The sequence below is a fragment of the Oryctolagus cuniculus genome, chromosome 10 (assembly GCF_964237555.1).
Source record: "Oryctolagus cuniculus chromosome 10, mOryCun1.1, whole genome shotgun sequence".
Classification (NCBI taxonomy): Eukaryota; Metazoa; Chordata; class Mammalia; order Lagomorpha; family Leporidae; genus Oryctolagus; species Oryctolagus cuniculus.
In genome coordinates, this window is record NC_091441.1 from 3,938,382 (window position 1) to 3,965,416 (window position 27,035).

Genomic DNA, 27,035 nt, shown 5'->3' on the forward strand with positions numbered 1-27,035 from the left:
AGTATTCTTCCTGTCTGTTATGTATAAACTTCTTTGAAAATATTAGCAAGCACAGAAAAATCCTCATGATCGTTATATTCCCTACAAGTAGACAGATACGCTGTGTATAAGAGGGGTCTTAGGATTATAGAAAATGCATATTATGAAAACACGCATGTGTATTTCAATATTGCATCACAGCAAAATAACCTTACATTTTAATTCCATTTTCCACAAATGCTTTGAACTTACTGTGTGCATATTCTGCATATACTATTTTACTCCCTTCCCTAGTCTACGTGCAAATACAAAAATAAAATTATTAATTTCTCATGTGATTTGAGTACAGATACAATGGTGACCTTGATTTTTTGATGTGTAGGATTTTATTTAGGAAGGCAGTCTCCAATGAATTATATGTCACATTTACTGTGGTGGCCTGATTTGTTTTTCATTCTAAGTTCAATTTTCACTTTTCTTTTTTTTTTTTTTTTAGCAGGTAAAGGGTTAGGGTTGAATAGTGAGCCAACAGTTAGGGGCTTTTTTTTTTTTTTTTTTTTTTAGAAAAAAAATCTTTTAAGACAAAATTAAATACAATATTTCCCTCAGTACAGAGGAGTTCATTTAGCAAGGTATATTTGCATGATAGCAGAGATACAATGGGGGACTTCTTTTTGTAACAACTTGAATTAGTTTCAAGTGTGCCATTTTGCATTCAAATGCAGAAAGACATGGAAACCAATCCTTTATTTTCTATTAGAAAACAGCCACTGTCCCCTATCTCTCATTATGGTGCACACTACAAGACCTAACAACAAAAATCCATATTATTGATCCAGCCAAGTCTCCACAATTATTCTTTAGAAGGAAACGCCGACGATAAATTACATCTGCACTGGCTTTTCATCTGCTGTTCGATATAAGTGATCTCTCAGGGCAGGCTGGAGACCTTAAATCGTCAACACCCTTGTCAGGGAGGCTAAGGAGGCCTGGGCTTCCCACCAACTGCTGCCGAAGAACTTTCCACCTATAATTTCTAACAGTAATACAGGATGCTTGGCAATCAGAAAACATTTGGGGATGCTGATTAAAATTTATTATTTTGTTTTCCCTGAAACAAAATTCATTCTGAGAGGTGTAAACAGAAAGGAGACTACAGAAATATCAAAGAGCTCACAGGAACACAGTGATATAAGATGGGTACTCAAAGATGGGCTTACAAGCAAGTTGTGGGCCACTGTACTTAGACAAAGAAAAACAAGTGCTAAACAGCATATAACAATAGGGTAGTAATGGGATGCATATTATAAAAGCCTAAAACAAAAATTCTGAGTGCATTCTCAATGGGGCTGTAACTACCAATAGTTTAAATTCCACTCAGTCCTTTGGATGTTTTGATGTAAACACATGGGAATCTAGACTGTTTATATGTGAATTTTCTTAAAAAGCAGTGGCTAAATTCTGATTAGTCCCTTAATTATCAAAACTCTTAGATCTGATAACTTTATCCCCTGAAAGAAACAATGATTCAAAATTGCTTAAAGGGCACATAAAATCAAGATTCAACAATGTTCAAAAATATTATGGGATTTACATTATGTCAGCAACAAAATCCAAGACTCCATCTCTTCAAAAATTTAATCTCCCTAAATAATCTTCTAAAAAGATGTGCTTACACCCATACAAATATGCACATCTATATAAACACACACACACACACACCCCACACATGAGCTGCCACATATGAACTGATTCTGTTTAGACGCATGCATGTTCACAAGTGTGCACACACACTGGAATGTCCTCTTAAGAAGACCCTGAGTATCAGTGGTCAGCAATGAAGGGCACTACACCCCTTTTCCATTGCAATCGATTTTCATATGTGATTACCACAGTCTTAAGCGAGCTCTACAGAAGGACATCATTCTCACAGACAGCTCTCGAGACAACCAGTGGGCACATCCCCAGCCCCGGGCGCCCGCCTCCAGGGCGGGAGCTGGCATGGCACACCTGTGTGCGTCCTGTAGTGGTCTTTCATGGCCGAGGCGGTGAGGAATGAGTAGTGGCACGTGGGCCAGCTGCACTTAAACGGCTTTTCTCCTGTGTGGAGCTTCATGTGGTTGTTCAGGGCCCACTTCTCCGTGAAGCTCCTATCACATAAGTGGCATGTAAATTTCCTGCACAGACGAGAGAGAGAACAACGTGAATACAGCCGGCACACTGCCACCAAGGCCCCACCAGAGCGTGCCATGACCCTCCAGTGTGGTGCACACACAGCCTCTGTGAGAACTGCAGGCCTGGTCTGTCATGTCTGTATAACCAGGCATTGATTTTTCTGTCCAGGCCTGGCACTTCAGCCATTTATTCTCTGCTTTGCGGTTGGGCCCAACGGGTTTGAAAAATTCTGTTACAGTCCAGTCACCCCTGAGGCAAAAGTGAGAATAGATTTCACCTGTGTAGGCCTACACCACTTATCCAGGGCATGGGCTGTCAGAGCAAAGGCTAAATGAAATGCTATCCATACTCAACTGCTCAGACAAGCCCTGCTGCCTGCCAGGCGGGCGCTGGGGCTGTGGGAACAGCACCACTGCTCAACCGCACCAGCGCCCCACACCTCCTCGCTCCCTGCAGAACAGGAACCCCAAGGTGCTCCCTAAACACAGGGTTCTTCTGCATCACCAAACAGGGACACAAAGTGCCCTTTGACAAAAGATAGAAATACAGTGTATCTAAAGGTTTGTAGAAAACAAGCCTGAGACAAAAAGAAACTGCAATCACCACCTATATGGAAAAAAAAAACTGAAAATAACAACTTAGTACTTACAGGAGAAAACCTTTCCCACTCACAGTTCATAGAACAAGATCTTTTGATTCTTTTAATAACAATGGGAATATGAACCACGCTCAAAATTATTGTTTCCTCTGAGTGATCTGCAGTCCCTATCTACTTGCATTCACGAAATCATACCAAAAATTTACCTGTTATTTTTAATATAACTGAATCTCAAGCAATTTCTATGATTAACAGTATCCAGCTAATTAGTTTAGGATGGTATTGTAGTAGGAGGATAGGCTATGTGCCAAAGCACGCAGGAACCATAGTGTCTCGGGACAGATACCAAAAATTGGGCTATACTTTTACGCAGCTAATTCCCCTAAAAAATAACATCACAGTATCTGTGCTGTAAATTAGGATATAAATAAGGAGTTGCAGAAAGAATGTATACTTTCACAGAAGGGATTTAACCTTAGCCTCTTAGGGACAGAGAAAAAATCCCGACCCCCAGTCACTAACTCGCCCGTTTTGAGGCACTTGTGAATTACTTTAACAAATTAACCATGCAGTTTCCTAAGTCCCTACTGACTGAACCAAGAATCTGACTTTTACACAAATCCCTCTTCTTTTATCATTTATCACTATATATTTATAAAGTTAGATCTTAAATATAAAAGACATCAAAGGCTAAATACTTTTAAAATGCCCTGTTTGAAGTGCATCACTAATACTAAAAGATGAAAATTACTAGTTTATTTATGTATATAATGTATGTGAGAAGACACTAAAGTTACACCCATTAGTACAGACGGACTTTGAAATTACTGTCATCTGATCACTGCTTACTAGTACTGGAGATGACAAATGTAACTAAATACTCTAAAATGCACTATAAAAAATATCATGTCCGTTCATCTCTTTGATGGGTCTTCATGCATTTAACATTTCAAAACCATGACAGGGATCTTATTTCCAAGATGAATTCCCCTATCTACTTATTTCTTCATGTATTTATTGTGGATCTAACCTTCTCCTATAAGAAAGAAATAAGGAGGTTTAAGGAGATGTTATCTTTTAACGAACAGTTCCCTACACTGTATAACAACTTTATAAATGACGAAACAAATCCTTCATTTTTAAATCTACCATGATGTACATTTAACACAATTACATCCATGAAACCTCAATATACGTACTCTATCACTCACGTGTAGTAAAAATGCTCAACCAAACCTGAGAGCCTGCTGTGAAATGACGGGAGCCAGATAACAAACTAAGATCACCACTCGACTTTCAGGAAACCTCACTGCTTCACCAAAGTGAGCTGGTTCACTCACTGGCACTTGGAAATGAAGTGGAAACACTGCAGTGTCAACTGTTCTGCAAGATGTGTCCTGGGACCACGTACTCAAAGTACCTGCAGGCCACTGCCACCTCCTCAGGGTCCCAGCCCTTCCTTCAGGAGGGCACCCTGGGGACTCTCCAGGATGGAACAAGGCCAAGACGGGAGATCCGCTGTGCTGTGGGAGATCCGCTCTCAGGGCATGGGTGTGAGTCTGAAAGGACACAGGAACCCCTCGACACCCGCTACACCAAGACACCTTTCTAGAGCCCAGAGAGAAATCAAGGAGGAAACGGGGTCAGCTGGGCTCTCCAGGAAATCATACGCCAATAAGAGAGAAAAAGCATCCACAAAACTGAACTCACATCAGAAAAACAACAGTTACAACAACAGAAACAGACGCCTTCCAGCGGCAGCATCGGATCAGAAATTAGATGGCAGGTGACAACTGGAAATGCAGAGCCAACAGGGAAGGCCCCGGCGAAAGGCAGTGCAGGGAGACCTCAGAGCTGGGAGCACGGCACTGCCGGGCCAGCCGGCTGCGCTTCCAAACCTGCCGCGCCCGCACCCCCAGCGCGCAGCCCTGGGACGGGCGTGAGGCAGTAGCAGAGGCTAGACATTTCTTCTTTAATTGAATTTCTAACATATGAAGGAGGTTTTGTGAAAACTCAGCAGCTAAGAGACTTTTACAGTACCTTGACTAACAACTGCGGTTTGAGAAGGTAAATCACACAGGCATCCAAGAGACCACGGTCCTCGGTTTCACGCCTATCTTTCTGGGCAAAAGGGGCCATACCCAGTGTGCCTCTAACGTGCTTTTTGACCAGTGGGTAAAGACAACTATGAAGGGCCTCGCTGCCTTGGTGCCCCAGACGGCACAATCAGTGGTGAGACGCTTGTATCACTGCAAGATGGGGCCGTGGGTACCCCAGGTCTCCCACTCCTCACCCAGTGGGTCCTCTCTCCTTAGCATTTGTGTTATTTCACAAACTGTGGCAGATTTCCAAGATACACCAAGACTGACATACACGGATATCAGCCATATTACCGCATTTTTCTCCCTCACAGTCCTCTGTACACTAAACATTTAAAATTCAATTTTTAAAATTCTAAACATGAATAAATTAATTTTCAAAAACAGCTGTGACTGGCTCTGCAAAGGTCAGAAGTGTGATCAGCACAGGCCAGGCTCAGGGGAGCGATGAGGCTTCAAAGTCACTGGCAGCTCTTAGGCAGTAGGGTCTTGGTGTGTATTTCATGAAGTGAATTAAGAAGCCGAGAATGCCAAGCAACGCGTTCACACTGACAAGAGAAAGGCGCTGCTTGTAACCCGCCCGTTCCCTGTGCTTCACTGGACATCTCTACCGGATAGAAGGAGATCTCAAAAGGAAAAAAAGGAATAAGGAAAGCAAATCAAAATGACAGCAGACTCTCAACAGCAATGTGGGGAATCACAGTACAACGGAGGGGTGGTGTGAAGGTTTTGAGGGAAGTGATTTTAATTGTACACCGTGTGACATAATTCCTATCAAGAAATGCTTTCCTGGGACCAGCATTGTGGTTAAACCTACGCCTGCGATGCCTGCACCCCATATGGGCATCAGTTCGAGTTCTGGATGCGCCACTTTTTTTTTTTTTTTTTTTTTTGACAGGCAGATTGAGAAAGTGAGAAAGAGAGAGAGACAGAGAGAAAAGTCTTCTTTTCCGTTGGTTCACCCCCCAAATGGGCGCTATGGCCAGCTCGCTGCGCTGATCCGAAGCCAGGAGCCAGGTGCTTCCTCCTGGTCTCCCATGCGGGTGCAGGGTCCAAGGACCTGGGCCATCCTCCACTGCCTTCCCAGGCCACAGCAGAGAGATGGACTGCAAGAGGGGCAACCAGGACAGAATCCAGTGCCCCAACCTGGACTAGAACTGGGGTGCCAGCGCCGCAGGTGGAGGATTAGCCTAGTGAGCCGCGGGCCGACCTCAGATGCTCCACTTTTGATTCTGCTCCCTGCTAATCACCTAGGACAGCAGCAGCAGGTAACCCGAATACGTAGGCCCCTGCTACCCACAGGAGAGACCTCGGGTTCCTGGTTCTTGGATTCTTGTGGTGCAGGTGCAGCTGTTGTGGCCATCTGGGGAATGAATCAGCAGATGGAAGACCTCTACCTCTATCTGTCTCTCCCTGTCTCTATTTAACTGTGCCTTTCAAATAAATCTTTTTTTTTTTTTCCTTAAGTGTTTTCCTTACACAGTCCAAGGTCTAAGGTGTCCATTCAGCCAAAACATTCTGAAACAAAACTCTTTCTCTGATTGTCAGTGATGAGACAAAAGTCAACTGACTTCTGTCTTTTGTCCTAAATTTATGGCAATTCCTTGGGGCAGGTATAGGTTGTACACCATGTTAACCCATGGCTTGGTGTGCCCACATCCCATCTGCAGTGCTGTTTTGAGTCCTGGCTCAAATTCTAGCACCTTTACTCCAATCCATCTCCCTGGTAAAACAGCACAAGAGATGGCCACTAATAGGTCAAGTGTTTGGGACCCTGCGACTCAGGTGGGAGACCTGGATGAGCTCCAGTCAGACTGGCCCAGCTGTTGCAGGCATTTGGGGAGTGAATCAGCAGATGGAAGACACGTCTGTCTGTTTCTCTGTCACACTGCCTTTCAGGTAGATAAATATTTTTAAAACTTAATGATTACTCCTAAATTAAATAACGGCTCCTAAATCTAACTCTAAGAATTCTATCCAGTGGTCTTGATATGTTTACAATAAGTTTCCTTAGTTACTGGTCCAGGTGCTACCTTCATTAGCATCCATGCTGAAGTGGCAATGAGGCTTGGGCCTCTGTTCACCTATCTGTAAAATCTGGAGGCCGAGGTGCACACGAGATCGTCAGCATGTGCCTCAGGATCTCTCTGACATTCTCTTTTTAAATGATTTGAAATCAAAGAGCCAAAATTAAAATCTGTATCTCTAGACTTCAAAATTTTCAGATGACTAAATACTCAAATGTCAGCTATACAAGGGAAAATGTGTATTATAAAAAAACCATCCATGCATTCAATGCTTTATTTTTGTCTGAACTTTTTGACGTAACTTGATAAAACAAAAACTAGGAATCACTACTGTTATGTACAGAGTTAACAGGAATTACTCACAGGGAGCTGAGTTATGATTATATTAGTAACAGCATTATCTTCATAGATATTTTGGCCTTAGAGAAACTCTTCACTAGAGCATTTGTCTACTACTACAGATTACATAACAGACAGGTTACATCAAAACACTTAGCTTGTATTTTAAGTTGCATCTATAACCTCATCTTTCCACATTATCAAGTATTCTAAAAGGAGATTCCGTACTCATCACCTTCAAATTATATATATATATATATATATATATATAAATATATATATATATATATTTTTGACAGGCAGAGTGGACAGTGAGAGAGAGAGACAGAAAGAAAGGACTTCCTTTGCCGTTGGTTCACCCCCCCAAATGGCTGCTATGGCTGGTGCACTGCACCGATCTGAAGCCAGGAGCCAGGTGCTTCTCCTGGTCTCCCACACGGATGCAGGGTCCAAGCACTTGGGCCATCCTCCACTGCACTCCCTGGCCACAGCAGAGAGCTGGACTGGAAGAGGAGTGACTGGGACAGAATCTGGCGCCCTGAATGGGACTAGAACCTGGGGTGCCAGCGCCACAGGCGGAAGATTAGCCTATTAAGCCGCGGTGCCGGCCCAAATTTATTTTTAATGCTATTTAAAAACTTTTTGAATCCTACTAGGTGAATTATTCATGCTACTTATTAGAAACATAAGGAGAATCCTGTAAACATTTCACTGAAATACAAAGAAAAAGGTATTTGGACAAAATTTGCCTTATCACTTTTTTTTTTTAATAGTAAGGCATGTCTGTATGATATGCTCATGTTGTTTCCTAATCTATCCAATTCAGGATAATTTTGCAATATAACTGCTCTAACAATGCTTTTAAAAAAATGTTCAAGCCTTGTCCTTTACCCAAGGAAGTTTAGCGTAGGCAGAATCACTGCACACACTGCAGACATACAAGATTCTGAAATAAAAAACTCCACCAATGAAACGTGAGCCGTCTGGGGCCAGCACTGTGGCACAGCAGTTCTCTCTCTGTTAGCAAGGGAAGCAGCCTATAGCGGAGCACTGGTTCAAGTTATGGCTCCTCTAATTCTGACCCAGCGTGCTAATACGCCTGGGAAGGCAGAGGAGGATGGCCTGGGTGCCTGGGCCCCTGACAACCATATGTGTGACCCAGATGGAATCACAGTCCTGGCCATCTACGGAGAGAAACAGCAGATGGAAGGTCTCTTGTACTCCCTCTTTCTGCTGCCCTGTCACTCTGCCTTTCACATTAAAAATAAATAAATAAATCTTAAACAATCCAAACATCCATCAGGTGGGGAGTAGGCAGATAAAGGCTCTAATAATAAAATGGAATAGCATAGCGCAATGACAATAAATAAACTAGGACTGCATTCATCTTAGTAGGAGCTAAGACAAAACCCCAAAAATGTAAGTTAGCTACAGAAGGAAATCATTTAATATGAAATGTCTGCTAAAAAGAGAAGAACCTGAAATAAATATGAGTATGTTAACATCTCCCATCGTAATTCAAGATGAAATTTTAGTTAAACAATCACATGGTATTCCTTATCTTCTCTACATGACACTTTAGACCAGTCTTGTTGAATTAACAACTCACACAGACTCACTTCTACTAAGATCTGGCATGCTAAAAATGAAATTTTTGCCAAAAAGAAAGATAATTTTGTGAAAATATTTAAAATTATGCATTCATTATCATGTAAACCTGTGTCACAGAGTTATTGACTGACTCAAAATTATTATTGTAAAATAAAACTGACATTAAAAAACTTAGTTGACAGGCATCACTGGTCCCTGTGAACAAAGAAAAGGTAGCACCATGAAGCAATGCAAAGTTGACCCCAACCCCAGCAAAACAGCCCACTACACTAATGAACGTCTCAACAATTTCTAAGTTACCAGACACCACCAAAGCACAGGCAGTTTCTTTGGAATAAAAGCCTCCTTTCTTAAATGATTATATTTTAATAATTATGTAATAATACGCCAAGAGATGAAATGAAAGCGCTGTGGTCTTTGCCCAGTAGGGTTACGGTATGAATGTCTGCAGGGCTGCACATGTAACTGAGAAGTAATCCTTTCTGCAACACAGAAGCGTATGAAAGGGCGTGCATAAACAACCACAGTGCTCAGTTAATCCACATGGGCGTCTCCTGCTTACAAAGCATCCGACGGGTAAGAACAGAAATGGAAAAGGTCAAAAACCCACCATGATAACCCATATCTGCCTATCTACTTATGCATCTAGCTTGAGATTCTTACATTGCTTTTGGCTCAGGAAATAGCTGAGTAAAAACACGTAATATTCTTGAAGACAACACATTGTTCCACAGGAAACACACACTGACACCACATCATGTATCCCAACGTTACGCAACAGCAAACCTGTTCATCCTGTTTCCATGAAGTTTCAAAAAAAAAAAAACCTTTCTCACTATTTTCTGTAAGTTGAATAATCAGAAAGTCATGCAGAAAGCCACATAACACACATGCAGTGCGACACTGAGAACAGCTTTGACCATGGCCTGCAGTGTACTGTGTGTGTGCCTGTCTGTGTACAAAGGCTAAATAAAGCTTTGCCTCAAGGATTGAAGATACAGCCTGAAATCAGAGATGTTCCCCCGTAACAGTGGCATGCTAACTCAGGATGTTAAACTGGGCTACACTTTGAGAGCTGCCTGTTGCAGATTTTCTCTAACAGAAGTATAATTTACATCAAGAAAACTCAGAAACCTAAGACTGGAAAACCTTTCGTTTTCTAAATTCAGCTGCAAAGGCTCAGGGTGGCTTCCAGACTAAAGCTGGAGGAAAAAGTCCCTGGAGAGCTTTCACGCAGGCCCCCAGGGAGCCCCCGGCTTCACCAGCAGCCTTGCGGCCATGTGTGCCCAGTTGGCCGGCTCGGTCCTGGTGTTAATGTCGGAAAGAAGTTCACCTTCACTCGTGCGCAAGCCTGTCACCTTGCATCTCATGTCACTCAAGTTCTAAAAGCTGTGAAATACACTTTTCTGGCTCTTTTAATTCAATTCAAGGGTTGAAAAGCTTTTTGTCAAAATAACTTCTGGGAGGGGCACTAAACTATTTATCAACTGAGGCTTCCCTTAATCTACTAAAAACCAAGAAGAGTATGACTCATTGCAAAGAAACACATTCAAGGATTACAACTGCCATGTCCTCAAAACTCTGAATTCATCTTTCAAAGTCTCACTCTTACAAAAATTTTCTTCATCCAAATTATCGTATTCAGGTTGACTGGAATGTCTCGTGTTCCACTACATGCTCTGAACTCATCAGCATGGCAAGTGAGACCAGGGTTAGGACAAAAGACAAGCAGTAATGTTTCCAACTTCAGGGCCGCACGTCTTCGACACACCGCTCCACTCTAGTGATGCTGCATGGAGCAGCTACACAGTGTGTGAGTGAATGAGAGCAGCGGTCAGCCAGCACAACTCTCTTCACGAAGGCAGGCGGCGAGAGCAGCGGTCAGCCAGTACAACTCTCTTCACGAAGGCAGGCGGCGAGAGCAGCGGTCAGCCAGTACAACTCTCTTCACGAAGGCAGGCGGCGAGAGCAGCGGTCAGCCAGCACAACTCTCTTCACGAAGGCAGGCGGCGAGAGCAGCGGTCAGCCAGTACAACTCTCTTCACGAAGGCAGGCGGCGAGAGCAGCGGTCAGCCAGTACAACTCTCTTCAGGAAAGCAGGCGGCGGGCCTCATGGGGCTGGTGTGGATGAGAGGTCACATTCCCCCACCACAGCCCCACAACATATCCCCACCTAAACAGGGTCTAGGAGCCCAAACTGGACACCACTGGCAAACCAAGGTCCACTAAGATGGATCTCAGCTGGTCTAGCCCTGGAGTAGTTCACGTGTTTCCCACAGGGCTTCCCACTGCCACCCTGAGAAGAACAGGTGGAAGGAATTATACTGCATATGAGAGCCATTCCAGTCCTAGGCTGTCCTGTCCTTTGCAAACTACCTCCTTTCAACTGTGTCACAAGGCCGGAGGGCTTCGAAAGTTGAAGCAATTTTAAATAACCATACAAGTCCAGTCCTAGAGAACAAGACACATATTAAATTGCCACAGTGCTCCAGTCGGGACCAAATGAAATTTTATTGCTTCAGGTTAAGTAAGAAAATACTGGATTTATGTAAGGAAGGTTAAAATAGTGGTTACAAATATGGGACTAATATTACTGCTTAAAGAACATAAAAAGATAATTTCTTTTAAATCATTGTTCTCGCTGATATATATAATTTGGGCAAAAACAAAAAAATGCATTTCAACCACTACGGATACCTTCATCCCAAATCCCCTGGCATTCAATATTTGCTGCTTATAACACAATTCTAACAATCTTCAAATGATTATATTTCCATTACTTCCATGTCAATCAAACAAATGAAAAGTATGGATTGGAACCTCCTATGTGTCTAGCAATGATCCATGTTATGTCCAAACGTATAAATTAATGAAAGACACCTTTTTTCCCAAGAAGGAAACTATAATTCAATGGTCAATGGTATTGTCAGTGAAATAATTAGAAAATACACACACACACGAGACTTTTTAAAAATGCTTTAAACGCTGTTGATAAAAAGGATCACTAAACATAAAATGAAATAGTTGGAAAGTATCAGTAAATACAGGTAGAAAGAGTTGCAAGAGCCCGGGTGGAAAAGATGAGGCACGTGGGACTAAATGCAGAAAGAAAGCCACACAACTTTAACATCCTTCTTCTTTTCTCTCCTCTCTCTCTTTAGTGCTTGTTTTCCGTAATCATTTGATTGTCATTTTCTGAGGATCTAAACGCAGCTTTATCCTTCAGAAATGCCCATGATCAAAGAGATAAGCTCACATGCATACAACCCGCAGACACGAGCACGTGGCAAGGACACACCTGGCACGACAAAGCCCTCAGTGTCCCACCTTCCAAGCAGCACGCGTGTCACACATGTGCCTTGCACGTGCTACAAGCAGGTTATTTCGGAGGGGCAAGAACTTGGGCTGTTTCATGTGCACAGCAACAGGAGAATGTTTACTGAGTCTAAGACATCTGCGTGAAAAGGAAAAATCTTACTAAGTGTCAGGATGCAACTGCTTTAAAGAGATGGTCAAATATAGTATTAGATTGAATTAACAAATATAAATAAGAGGGATCTTACCAATAAAACCAAAAACATGCAAACAGGGAAGAGTATGAATTCAGAAAAATCAACTATAAAATCAATGCTACCAATATTATTTTCTTTTGCATTTCAATATATTAACCTGGGATAGAACTGAGATATTAGTAAAAATTCCAAGAAAAATCTGTTTCAATTCAAACAACTTATCATAAAGTGACTCAATAGAAAGCTATGACTTGTATGGAATGGGTGAAAGTTGTTGGAAGGACCTTATACTATTTTTTTTATTTATTTTTTTTTTTTGACAGGCAGAGTGGACAGAGAGAGAGACAGAGAGAGAAAGGTCTTCCTTTGCCGTTGGTTCACCCTCCAATGGCCGCCGCTGCAGCCGGCGCACCGCGCTGATCCGATGGCAGGAGCCAGGATCCAGGTGCTTTTCCTGGTCTCCCATGGGGTGCAGGGCCCAAGCACCTGGGCCATCCTCCACTGCACTCCCTGGCCATAGCAGAGAGCTGGCCTGGAAGAGGGGCAACCGGGACAGAATCCGGCGCCCCGACCGGGACTAGAACCCGGTGTGCCGGCGCCGCAAGGTGGAGGATTAGCCTATTGAGCCACGGCGCCGGCCTAGGACCTTATACTATTAGTGCTACAATAATATATCAAGAAAATGTTTCATCGATATTATAGTGCAAACTTGCATTACAGAAAAACACTGTACATTTGATTAGAATGAATCATCTCAACCCCTTTTGCTAATAAATTTGATCATTTCATATAAACAATACAACTCAGTTCTTTCCGTGCTATGGATTCAAAAGTAATGTTTAGGGTCAGACGGTCATGGGGCTGGGAATGAAGCACCTGATAAATGTCCAGCCTTGGGAAAATCCTTCAGGACTCAGGTGGACTATGCAATTTTTATTTCTGCTATATACTTAAGTCATTATTACTTTAAAAAAAAACTTTTTTAAAAAAATTTCTTTGAGAAGCAAACAGAGACAGGTAGAGCTCAAATCTACTGGATCAGTGCCCAAAATGCCTGCAACAGTCAGGGCTGGGGCAGGTCAAAGTCAGAAACCAGGAACTCAATCCAAGTCTCCCATGTGAATGAGACGGAGCATCACTTGGGCCATAACCTGCTGCTGGTAACAGCAGCGGAACCAGGACTCAAACAGAAGCACTCCCAGATGGGATGCAGGCATCCCACGCAGCATCTTAACCACTAGCTTAAATGCCTACTTCTTAACTCAAGTGTTTCTAAAACTACTATGCTAGAACACCTTTTAATTTTTCATCATGGCCATAAAACAATTGTGTTCTATAAATAGCAAATCAGGAGAATTATATAACTCACGACTGTTTTAAAGAGTAAGAATAAAAAAACCAGGTCAACCTCTCCAAAAATCTATTGAACACTTTCAAAAAATACTTTTCTGAACAACATAAATAAGCCGAAGACAACATGACTGATCCTAAGTGGTGCTTGGATTATCCCCATAACATAGGGGATTCAAATCTGTCGATCCTGTAGCCTTGTTGGAACCACTCACTGACACCAAAGTACTGAACTCTGATCTTTATACATCAGTCAAAGGACACTAACCGTCACTATCTGTCCAAAACGTGACTTCATGCAGGATTCAGAAATGCAATAGATTAAATTTCACTGAATAAAGCAACTCCACCAAACAAGTTCCAGTACACGTACCTAAAAAGCTGTTTATATTCTCTTAAAAAGAAATCCTACAAAACCAGAAGCTATTCGATCCATTGTATCTTATGTATTCCCAAATATGGTATGCTTGCAATTTATCCTGTAGGTCATCATGTATGTATTATATATACAGAATTTCTATAAATTTAAAAGTATTTGCAGATTTATAGAGACGAGCCTCTCTAATGGTGACTGTGTGATTTGCTGGAGCAGGGAAAGACAGCTTAGGCATTGCATTGTCTTGGACTTTGTCACCATCTCGGCCTTCCAGCGTGTCAGGATGATCTAAGGAACCATTTGAGCTCAAGGTAAGATTAGCTGGAAGGGTTGAGATGTATTGCCCAGTAATCTCAGAGTTCTGTACAAAATTGACCCTTTCTGAGACCTGAGTCCCAAGCGCAACAGTTATGGTCCACTTCTAGAGTAAACACCTTGGGGCATTTGTGCACTGGAGCATCGGCAAGATATGATTTTAGTTTGGTGGACTATTTCAACAGAGACAACACAGAATCTGATATGGACCGCAGCTTGCTTTAAATCAGAATATTCTGACATATAGACATATCAAAAGATCATGTTGTACAGTCTTCATGTTTTCCTTAATAAATCATAAGTTCAAGGAAAAACAGAAAAAGTAGATTAATATTAAAAATATGTTTTAGGGATTTTAAAGCTATTGTGACTCAACTGGGGGAAAGCACTTAATAAAACAATAGTAGGCTATGCCCTGCTCTTGGCATGTGCCTACACTGTGCAATGGGCACGAGGTAACATGCATTGAGACAGGACTAAACTAGAGAAGGCATATCTACTTGAGACATATCTGGATAGGGGAAAAACTTTCAAATGAGGGTGCAAAAACAATTAGACATTAACTTGATGTCCTTTGAACACAAAAGAACATTATTCACTTTAAAAATTAGATGTGTGCAGCTACAAATTCTTTTCACGAAACAGATTCGCAGATTTCATCCACTTCTCATATATTCAGCATTATTTTGAAAAGATAAATGCAGATAGGCATCTATAAACACTGAATATAGATCACTTATACAAATATTTCAAATCATCAACACCTCAAATAAAAGACTTTGGGGAATAACATTATCATTTATTATATACCTTCCAGCATTCAAAATATTCAACTAAATTTCTTTAATTTTATTTGCATACATAAAACCAACCTGGAAGGATGTAGGTGATGAAATACATGTATTCTTGACATAAGTACAGTGTTAGGGAAGCTACAATACAGAATTAACTAAAGCTATAAAAATGCGGTTAACAGTAAAAGCAACAAAACTTTTTCAATCATGGGCTAGGAAAGACTAGAACTGAAGTCAAGTGGCTTCCCAGTTTAGGCCTTAGGGTAAAAAGAAAACAAAACACCTCTTTATTGTTTCTACTTTCTTTATACAAAATATTTTTCAGACTTAAATGAATTAAAATCCAAAACATAACTCTCCCCTAACATACTGCCAACTCCTCAGACTCCTTCAGGGAGCAACAGCAAGGCAAGTTCCACAACTGGGGTCTGGCCAGCTGCCAGGGCTGTCCCGGTAGTCCAGCACCGAGCCAGCACAAGGGATGTGCTCACCGCAGGGCAGTGGCCTTGTGCACCCTGCCTGCCCTCCGGTCACGAAGCAAACAGCACCACGCAAGGCCATCAGAGAATCCTCTGCATGCAGCAAGTAACCCACAGTCACAGTCCGAGAGGAAACAGCCCAGCTGCTTGAAAGTAATACTAAAATAAAAATCATTGCACTAGCTCTCACTACTGCTCTATCTTCATTTAAATCCTCTACATTATAAAAATCACTGGACTAGCTCTCCCTAATGTCCTATCTTCATTTAAATCCTCTACATTGCACAAGCACCTTAATTATAGTGTGACTTCTTTGCCACTCACAAGTTGACACAACGCTGTGTGACACATGCTGTCTTCTCAGTTACTTTCTACTTTCATATACGCATATCCCCAAAAAGACTCTAAACGATTTAAGAACATTCATATTGAATTTCAATGCTTTGTATCTTTCACAGTGTGTACAGTACAGTAAGACAAGAAACAGTGGGTTAAATATCCAGAGCTCAATAATTTCATGTAACTAAATTTTATCAAAGATATCAGATGAGAAGCATTCTGATAACTGACATTCCCAAGGAAATATCCAAAACTCAAGACCAAACTTCCCTTTTTATTTTTTTAATTTGAAGACCAAACCTCTAGAATGAGGCTATGCATCAGAGTAAAACAGGTGCCTACTTTGACACCAACTTGGCTGTGAAATGCTGGTGATGGCTTTTTGCTCTGTCTCTCTTCATTTCTACACAGGTCAGTCAAGGTGGGATAAATTATCTAAAACAAGATCCAACAATAAAATCCTACTAGTGCGAATTGTAGGCTTGCACAAGTCCCAAGCCCCTGAAAGATGTGATCCAAATGACTGTGGCTTGTGAGAAAGGAAGTCAGGGTTCTAAGCAGACTAAAATTAATGGACCAGTAACAGGTGAGCAGTCCTATCTCCAGTCATATTGTCAGACCTGTTTTTTCACCCACTTAGTCCATATGCAGTCCAAATGCAACATAACTACCTCTCGAAACAAAGAGATCAAACTTCCAGGAGAAACAGATTCAATGATCTCTTTACTATCTAATTTGTCTAAGTATGGAAACAAAACAAGTAGAAAGTAATTGTTCAACAAAAAATGCTATCAGGTGTAACTTCACAACACTATAAAAGAAGAAATACAGTAATGGGAAAGTAGCAGAGTAACGGCAAAAAATAGAGAAGGCATGCCATGGCCAACACCTCAAAGTAGGGCTACAATGCCTTACAAGAGTGGGTGCTCAAATCATTACTGAACTGAGAGATTAGAACAGAAAACATGGTGAGAGTTGCTATTACCTTAAATAACTTCTGTTCTTTAACTGATCTCAACCTGAAAAATCTTGAGTGGTTTTGTTTACTCACCATAAAGTCTAAACTTTCAGCTAAAGGAATAAAAAGAGATTTATTCCATATAATCAGAAAAGACCACAAAATGAAGCATTCCATTGGAACTGACACGAAATTATCCCCAAACACCTGCTTAAGAGCTAAGAACTAAAGATGGCAAAAGATAAAGAGATAAATTTGGTCTCATTTCTACGAATCACCTCATGGAATATTTGGAGATTTGTGTTGTACACTTGCACCTCTCTCTAATACAGTACATACTAAATATGTTTATATCAATTACTGGTATCTATCATTCCTCAAAAATAATATGCAACAAATCACTAAAGAATATGCACAAAGTCACTTAGAAGCAGAAGAGGTACAAGCAGAGTACTTGGAATAAAAGCCCAGGTGAAAGATGATTAGGAAAATCTCCTCTGGGGAACGACGCAAGCAAAAATATTGGCGCATTTTAATTACTATGAAGAAAACACATCCTCTAACTCTAACTGAATATTAAATTTTACCTGAGATAAGACGGAACTGACCAAGGATTAATATAGCAGACAAAAGCTAGCAATAGAAGAAAAAAGCTAGAGAGGAAAATTTTAGAATTAAATTTGCAAAATTCAGGTATATGTTTCTAAGTAACCTTTTTAAAATTTGGGCAGTTTAACAGTGAGAGGTAACAAAATGAATCAAAATAATGTACAAAAGTAACAAATGACTTAAACGGAGCATTAAGTAAACTACACTTTGGTACTCAGGCAAGAAAACAAAGATGACTACAACCAGGGCCAGCACTGTGGCATAGCATGTTATGCCTCCACCTGTGGCACCAGCACCCCGTATGGGTCCTGGCTGCTCCACTTCCGATCCAGCTCTCTGCTGATGGCCTGGGAAAACAGAGGAAGACGGCCCAAGTGCTGGGGCCCCTGCACCCACGTGGGAGTCCTGGAAGAAGCTCCTGGCTCCTAGAATCAGACAGCCCCAGCTCCAGACATTGGGGCCAAGAGGGGTGAACCAGCAGATGAAGAACTCTATCTCTACCTGTCCCTCTGCTTTCACATAAATACTTTAAAAAAAAATGATGACTACAACCTCACAGCAAGAGCAGAACTGCAATTATATACTGAATCCATAAAGCTGACAGCAGTGTTTGAGATGTGTGTGCCTTGGTACTTGAAGAAGTCTATGAGGATTCATATATACCTCTTTTTTAATTTACTTGAGAAGGAGAGAGAGAGAGAGACACACAGAGAATGCACACATCTGTGGGGTGCTCTGCAAATACTCTGGAGTCAGGCAATCAGTCGACGTCTCCCATGTGGGTGCCATGGACCCAGACACTTGAGCCATCACCTGCTTCCTTGCAGGACTGGAGAGCCCAAGTGCTCCAAATACAGGCATTGCATTCACCACACCAAATGCACATCTCCTTCAACACATTTATAAAAGTTTTCCATCACTGTTGATAAGTTCTTAGAAAAACATTGGCCACTCACAGATACAGTGACCAGTTATACCTGTTAAGAGGCAGCTGGAGGGCCAAGTCCCTCTGTCGGCTGCACTCAGCTCATCCAACCTGAACTTGTATGCCCTGGGGAGAGCCCAAGGACAGCTCCCAGAGCCACTGCTACAGAAACACACAGGCCAGGACGAGGTTCCAACACTGCTTCCAGTCATGACCCACAGTCAACAAAGCTTATAATTTAAAAAAATCAATCAGAAAATACACAATATTTTTTTATTTGACAGATAGAGTTAGACAGTGAGAGGGAGAGAGACAGAGAGAAAGGTCTTCCTTCTGTTGGCTCACCCCCCCAAATGGCCTCGAAGGCCGGCGCACTTTGCTGATCCAAAGCCAGGAGCCAGGTGCTTCTCCTGGTCTCCCATGCGGGTGCAGGGCCCAAGCACTTGGGCCATCCTCCACTGCACTCCTGGGCCACAGCAGAGAGCTGGCCTGGAAGAGGAGCAGCCGGGACTAGAAACCGGCACTCATATGGGATGCCGGTGCTGCAGGCGGAGGATCAACCAAGTTAGCCATGGTGCCAGCCCCCAAACACACAAGTTTTAAAAAATATCTCAAGTTATATTGTTTATTCAATGAATTAATATCAAAGCTTTTTTTTTTCACAATTAAGACCAAATAAAATATACTCTTCAAATTATGGAAAGATGCTTTTTCCTCACCATACATGAAGGTACTTCAAAAAAGTTTATGGAAAATGCATACTATGAAAAAGCTATGCATAGCTTTCAAAAACATTTTGCATCAAAACACTTACCTTTAATTTCACTTTAATTTAATTTCACTTTAATTTCAATGACCTTTTTGAAGTACCTTCAACACAAGAAAACATTGGTTTTATCCTTAATTCGCAATAACCTGACAGTCAAAAGTTTCAAATAAAAGACTTAACAACATTGTACCTCAAACATAGGATTTAATATAAAGTCTTTCATATATATGTATATGTATACACACATGTAAAGCTCAAATAGAAGTATTTTAACAAATGAAATCAGATTCCCTTTGGATGAAAAATTCAATAATTATTGATATGATAGGCTATTTAGCTCTGGAAGCTATAATTAGACATGATATATCCTATCCATTTCTCAAGATATAGAATAGCCAAGCTAAATGAAGTTATTCCTGTCCAGAACATGCTGTCTATTCTTTTAGCTGAAAGCAAACCTCGGGTACATTCCTACTTATCTCCTCGCCAATCACAGAATGAATGACTGACACTGACACAGCCTTATCTAGGCCTTCTGTCTGTAGCACATTCTGCTCGGTGATGTCACTGCTCCAGCAGACGAAAATAAGCAGATTATTACAGTGACTAGAAGCAAACTAAACATTTGGATGTTTGCATGGACAGATCCACACGCTGTCTGTCAGATAAAGCGCGGTGTGCCTGCTGCTTACACAAGCATGTTCCTGACAGCTTCCTCCAGGTCTCCTATCTGATTACATAAATAGGCCTATTCCCCACCATTTCTAAAGACTGACAGTCTGTCTTAGTTTAAAGTGCAATTCCGGACTATCAGCTTTTCTGTCTTGCACACTAGGCTGATTAACATCTGAGCATTTGCTGGAGGTCCAATCAGGGTTTTCAATCCCAGAATTCCCAATCATATACAAAGTGGTAGACACAATGCATGGGCAACGGTGACTGTTCCTAAGGCATATTTTGAAGATTGGGTCATTTTAACATACTTACTCATATGGCTTTATTTGTAGTACCTTTTATGAAATAAATCAGAAACACAATGGTATCTTTTTAGCAAACTGTTTTATTTAAAAATTTAAAGATGAAGCATGAGCACACAAAAAAATTTATGAATTAGATTTTATAGTTGTCATGTTTTTAATGAATATTTTTGTGATATACCGAAGAAATGAAATGCCAATGGTTGATCAGACTCAGAAAACCAAAGCACTGAGCTGAAGGAATGCTGAAGAAGTTGTGTGCCACTAATTAAGATTTTCCTATACTCACCTTGTTACCCATAACAAGATTAAAAGAATTAGCATACAGATGCATGATGAGTTTGAAAATATAACATTTACTTTGCAAGCAAAAAGGAATGTTACTCAAAAAACTCTCATGAATGGAACCTGCCTGCATAGATATTATGAAGTGACAGAATACTAACAGTAGTAGTAATAAGAGCAACGAGGTTCTGGAATTTAGTACAACCATTGACAAGTGTCTAGAAGATATGTTGGTTATTTAACAATTATACTTCTCAACAAAAAGTAGCATGTGATTTTCACACAAATGAAAGCACCCCAAGTTGTCTGATTGATAAAAACAGGCAAATTTCCTTTTAACAACAACAAAAACCTAGGCAATAGGCACAGCACAGGCAGGTCCTGGACATCCTAACCCTGCTTTGAAGAGACCATTTCTTTCTTGTTGCCTTGGGCTCCACTATTTGGGAGCAGTTGCAAGCAAAAAATTTTAAGTAGCTCCACTATTAATTTGTTTAATAAACAAATGTTTCTGAAACCTCTACAAGCAGCCATGGCCTATGCTATGTTCTGGAAACAAAGATATACAGGACAAAGGGCCCATGCTCCAAGTACATAAAATCTGATAAGGAAGAGAGACAAGCAAACACTTAAATTATATTTCAAAGTAGTAATTTATCATTTTGCAGATAAATGTATTTTGTAGATTCAAATGGCAATTGACTCCAATAGTACACACCTCTCATTCTGGACAATCTACGCTATGGTTTTCTAGGGAAGAGATTTCCTTCCTCCCTAATCATCATTCTGCATTCTCATAGGTTAAATTAATGACTTTATGAAGCATAGACCTGAACATTACACGGAAGATTGTCTGTAACTAAAAAGGGACCTGCACCCTCCTGTCGCCCATTCTGAATCGCCCTGTGTCTGCTCTTCACACTGTCACACATAAATATTATCATTTAGCTTGAGATGTCTTACTGCCTATTATAATAATACATTTTGTCTTTTTTGCTTGTTTCTTGACGCCAACACTAATGAACCGTCACAGAAATAGTTTTGGAAATCACAACAGGGTGAGGGTACTTACAACAGTAAACAATCCGAAGTCATGAACACAATATTGTCACTAGTAATTTCAGCTATAACTTTAAAACATTCATACCCAGACAAACAGGATGAAGTATGTTGCTTCAGGTCAACTTTGATGGATCCCTCAGAAATATCAACATTATTGCTTTTATTTTATTATGTACCACACTTCATAAGGGTGCACCGCAGAATATAATGAAAACTATACTACACAGCTTGAGTACTTTAATTAAGCAGGTCAAAAGTTACTATTACAAATAACTTGTTCTACTCAAGGTCCATTAATAACATATCTTGTTGTTCAGATAAAGAATTTTTTTAAAAGGCAGCAAGAGATAATGAAGAGTAATTTGAAATATTTTATATATCTGATTTTACTTTTCCCATTCCCTTTAGGGTAAATAGCTAATTACCTATCTTCAGTTATAAGCCCACCCTCTAAGCTCAGAAAGAACTCGGGAAAAACTTGGAAGCAACAGAGAAAACTGGAAGGAAGATGACTGCATCAAGAAGGAACAGTCCACTGTAGTTCGGAGACAAGTCACCACAGCACTCCCCTCACAAGACCAAAGGTAAAATAAATAAAGATGAGAAGAAAAAAATAAACCACCTTACGCAAATAGTACCACTCCTTCAAAGAGCGTGCCAATTTAAGTGAAATAAACTCAAGAAGGGAATACAAACTCAAAGTGCACCAAAAAGTCAGCCTGTCAATCTCACAGTAGGTGCTGTGGTGATCTTTCTACTGTACAAGGGAGATGCATAAAATCATGCTAATCTGAATAGGCTACTTCAACAACCAAAGAAGGAACCATGAAGGAGAGGCGGTTAGAAAAGACAAAAACCAAACTAAGCTAATGACAAGAGTATTTAAGGTACTCAAGGGAAATTTACATTGAGAACTCATAATGGAAATGAATTCAAGTCAAAGAAAACACTCACGGACAACACAGTGTTAAAATGTAATCATTTTTCATTATTTCTACTACCTAGTAGGAAGAAAGCGAGGGGAGGACAGTCAGTGAACCAACAACACAATTCCAAGGAAATTAATGACTCCACAAGCAGACATAATAAAATGCATTTGCCATCAACATAAAATATGAGTAAATATAATCAAACAACACATGTATATGGAAGAAAAGCCTCAAGTACCTAGTAGTTCATTAATTTTCAAAAAATTTATGAATTCATACATATATCATTCCAAAGTTTGGCATTACTATAAAGCAAATACTTTAATTTTTAAAATAATGGCTGGCAATGGTTTGTTTTTCTAGAATGTATCATCCATTTACCATCAAAAGAATCAAAATAATTAAAATGAAACTAATTTGGTAAGTTACAGATTTCTTGAGAACTTGGGCCAGGATCTGGCACCTAACAGGTGCTCAATAAATTGAAGAAGAAATAATAATTTTAAAAACGTCTGCTACTTTCTTTTATTCTGGCATATTAAAAAGTTAAGTATCTCTAAAAGACTGATACATATTACTGATGAATATGAAATAAGTCTTGAGAATTACTAAATATAGTCCAGAGGTGTGATTCTCCTCCAAAAATGAGCAGAAAGAAACAAATTATTCATAAAGCACATTAATCAGTGGTGGTTTACCATCCGAAACATGTCGAGCATTAGCACCGACGTGCCTAGGCACAGTCACTGCCGCTGGAGTACACGGAACGCTGTAATTGGCTTAAATCGGCCTCGCCCATCTGTCTTTAATGCTCTTATTACAAGGCAGTAAGCAGAGAACTATTAGAGCTACAGTATAAGCTGTAAGATCTTTACCCGTTCTTAAATCATTTAACAATAATGAGAGCTTTAGCCTTTATCTAATTAACGAGTGCCTTCTTTGAATTAGAAAAACTGCACCATGTAGCCCAGGGTTGTTTAGCAAATTGGCTTGGTGGCATGTAAGCTAATGCAGGGTAGCAGGTCCAGTGTCTTGTTCCTGGCTTCTTATTACTTGAATTATAATTCAATGATCACCTTAGATCATGGGCTATTCATAAATCAGAAGCCTGACATCAGATGAAAAATTGTATTAATATATGAAACTTATTATATAGTACAAACTGCTCTCTTGATAAATTACATTGTTCAAACTTGACAATGATTGCATTTAAAACATTATTCCTGTTTGCTGTTTTACAGACTGAAACCTCTTCATGAAAAATTTACAATGCTCCTCTGTGTTTTGGAGTCAGAGGGCAATGGTAGCAAATGGCAGACAGAAACCATACTTTAGACTTGCTGGCAGCTACAGAGGACAGAAAGCACTTCTGAGGATGGAGAGAAAAACCCTCAGCTGCAGTCCCAGGATCTACATTCCTGGTTTTATGAAGATACTAATTGTCCTCACCAGCAGACGCATAGTAAATAATAAAATTTTAATTTCGGCTTACTGGATGGCTTTCTTCCTCTATATAGGTGTTTCAAAGAAATTTACAGTCATAAATGTTTCACAGGAATTTATAGCATGAGTGGAAAAAATAAAGGGGCAAACCCATGAAGTTTAATTTGAATTGAGGCCGAGCTCCTTAGATGATGCGTTATGACAAATGCTTTTTGCCAAGGCTGACTGGGTAACTCAAGCTGTAGTTCCATATTATTTACATTAATTACATGAAGGCTGCTTTGTTAATGGTACATTCTGGTGTGGGTCGCAGCATGATATGCTAATGATCTAAGAAAAATCTGCATCTCCAATATTTATGATAATTTGTAATAGGAAATAGGGCTGCTTTTCTTTCTTTCTCCTCACCAGAATAAGAAAAGTGCGTACAAAACAGTTTTACTCAGGGATGAAAAGGAGAAGTTCTAATCGCCAGGACATTTAAGTGGTATAAACAACAGGAAGACTCTCATTGTTAGGGTGTTGTCCTAGCCCTTGACACAGTGACGATATGCGGTCCTTCTCCACACGCCTCGAAGTGTAAGGTGTGGATCAAGCTGATCTGCAGGCAGTAAAGCAAAAAGGCAGAGCACAACTTCCACCACCAAATTCCCTCCTGCTACTACGTGTTTCCACGCTTCCTCCTCTCAGCTGCCCCAACAAGAAATAAGATAAGCTTCACATAAATACAGCTAATTGACAGTAAGTTGTACCCATTATATGAAAGACTGAAAGATATCTGTAAGAAGATATTTGTCATATTTTTAAAAAAATTTCATTGTACCATTGGAGAAACTCATAGCAGGATTCCACATTCCCCAGATTACAAATGCAAAGTGCATTTTATATTTTGAATATCAGTCATTTTACTCATATTATCAATCTTTCAAGTTATTCTCAAATTCATAAAATGTTTAAATAGTAAGTAACTTCATCCTAAAGGCTTCTCAAAATTCAAAGAAAGAAAAGTTTAAAAATCAAATATATGTAAAAGCTCAAAGCCTTTATGATTATTAATGGTCAAATTATGCTATCTATATTTTCAAAAAGTCTGTTCTTGCCTTTTGAATATATGCCTATTATTATGGGTCAAATTTTGAATTTTTCTGTAGTGACAAGCATAAATAAAGCACACAAATGTTTGGCATCCTAAAGTTAGGAATTTTCAAATTAATAATGGCCCACTGGAATAAAAGGTTCTACATAAATATATTCCCAACTACAGAAAGGAACAACAAATCATCATGGGAAAACCTAGACAGAAAACCTTGTAAATGCTTTGTACAGAAGCTCAAGTTCAAATGCTTACGCATCATCGCACCTAAACACAATAGGTGGACTAGGTCACGTTTATATTTATGTTACAGCTTAAGTTTCTAAAGGTGCTAGGCTGTATTGAAACACATACACACACACACAATAGGGTGTCCTAAAGACCAGAAATGGAAAGCAGGGTATATTAAGAGGCCTCCAATCTGTAAGCAGTTAATACCAGGCTGTGAGAGTATATGGTCAATGGGGTTAGCAGAAATCTGCAAAGTGATCGGTGATAGAGAAAGGAAAAGGCTGCTTTGAGAGACCACGCAGAAGACTCAAGGGAATGGTTGGAGTCTCTGTCTGAAGCAGCATGGTACTTGGATGGGTGTTTGCTTTGATGATTATTGTTGATATTGCATATATAGCATATGCACATATATTCATCTGCATATATCAAATGAGAATATACTATGCTATATGTATATCATAAAAGAATAAAGTGAATTGGGGAAATAAAATCTCAATAAATATTCTAAAAAGGTGAGGCATTTTATTTAAAAAATTTCAAGAGATTATTAATGTATTTCTATATAATAACAATTTTTCATTTGATTTTTTATTTTCATGTTAGAAATGGTGTATAGCTCCATAAGCTAACATTTCACATTACAGACTCAAAGCCAAGATAATGGAAAAAAGTGTTTTTTTGTAAAATTATCAATGTTTGTTAGAGCAAACTATAAATTTTTTAAGAAACACTTTCACTTCCATATGGGTAGCTTTAATATATTAATTATCATGAAACATTCTAATCAAAGAATGTTAGAATACCAAGAAATCTTTAAAAATATCTAATTCAACATATTTACTGAAAATTGAGAATACAAAATTAAGGACTTTCAGATTCATAAACTGCTCAGTAATGATAAAATCCAGTTCTTTCATCCTTTGTTTGGGGCTCCTGTTGTCATAAAGCACCATCTCCTTTGTCTCCTGTCCAGGAGGTGGACACTGATTCACAACAATAAACACTCAGGCTGACCCTGTAGAGGAGCCAGACAGGCTGGGCTGGTCAGGCTGGGCTCACTCGCTCATTCACCATCAAATACACGACAGGTTAAGGACAGGAGATCTGAAAACTAATAACAAATTCTGTCATGAACTGACTTCACTGTGTGCGAAGGCTTCGCACTGTTCCTAAACTAAAATCCAAACTCCTGAGCCCGGCCTCTGAGAGGTGACACACCCCAGCCTGCGAGCTGCCAGCATGGACAGCCCCATGCCCTGAGCCAAATCACACGGTCCGCTCACTGCACATCACACTGCGAACACTTAGTGCCTTGGTTTTGAGGTGGGCCAGCGAGGAGCCAGATGACTGGCCAGAAAATGTCCAGTAGCAACACAGACCAGCAAAGCCGCCAGGACAACGTGCTGGGGGAGCAGAAGGGCAGGCCGGTGCCTTATGACAGGAAGCAGCATGGCCCGCACCGACACAGAAGGGCATCTGAGCTACACTTAGTCCCTTGTGAAGATTAGAGGCCTATCACATTCTTTAAAACTTGGGGAAATCAGTAACTATTCAATTGAAAAAAAAAACCTCTGACCAGAGATCCTGATTATGTTAACAGGACGACTCAACATGTCTCTGAGGACTTGGACAAGTCAGTTCAGAGGTGCAGGACACACTCCTTACTGGTAAAATAAAATCACATGTAGATGAATGCCTAAGAAATAAACACTCCAGCGAACCTTGGTTCAATGAACAAAAGCCTCTCCATTTGTTAAATGG

The 27,035-nt window shown here is 40.2% G+C and overlaps 1 protein-coding gene across 5 annotated transcripts in view; it reads right to left on the reverse strand.

Annotated features, from left to right (window-relative positions):
- Positions 1 to 27,035, reverse strand: part of ZNF407 (zinc finger protein 407) — a 454,851-nt gene that overhangs the window by 183,347 nt on the left and 244,469 nt on the right. For all 5 annotated transcript variants that reach the window (XR_011379296.1, XM_008261471.4, XM_051851877.2 and 2 more), the window contains exon 5: positions 1,990 to 2,156. Coding sequence is in view for 4 of the 5 variants with exons in the window: in XM_008261471.4 (XP_008259693.3) it covers positions 1,990 to 2,156 (167 nt within the window). In the remaining variant the exon portion in view is untranslated. The remainder of the gene's footprint in view (positions 1 to 1,989; positions 2,157 to 27,035) is intronic.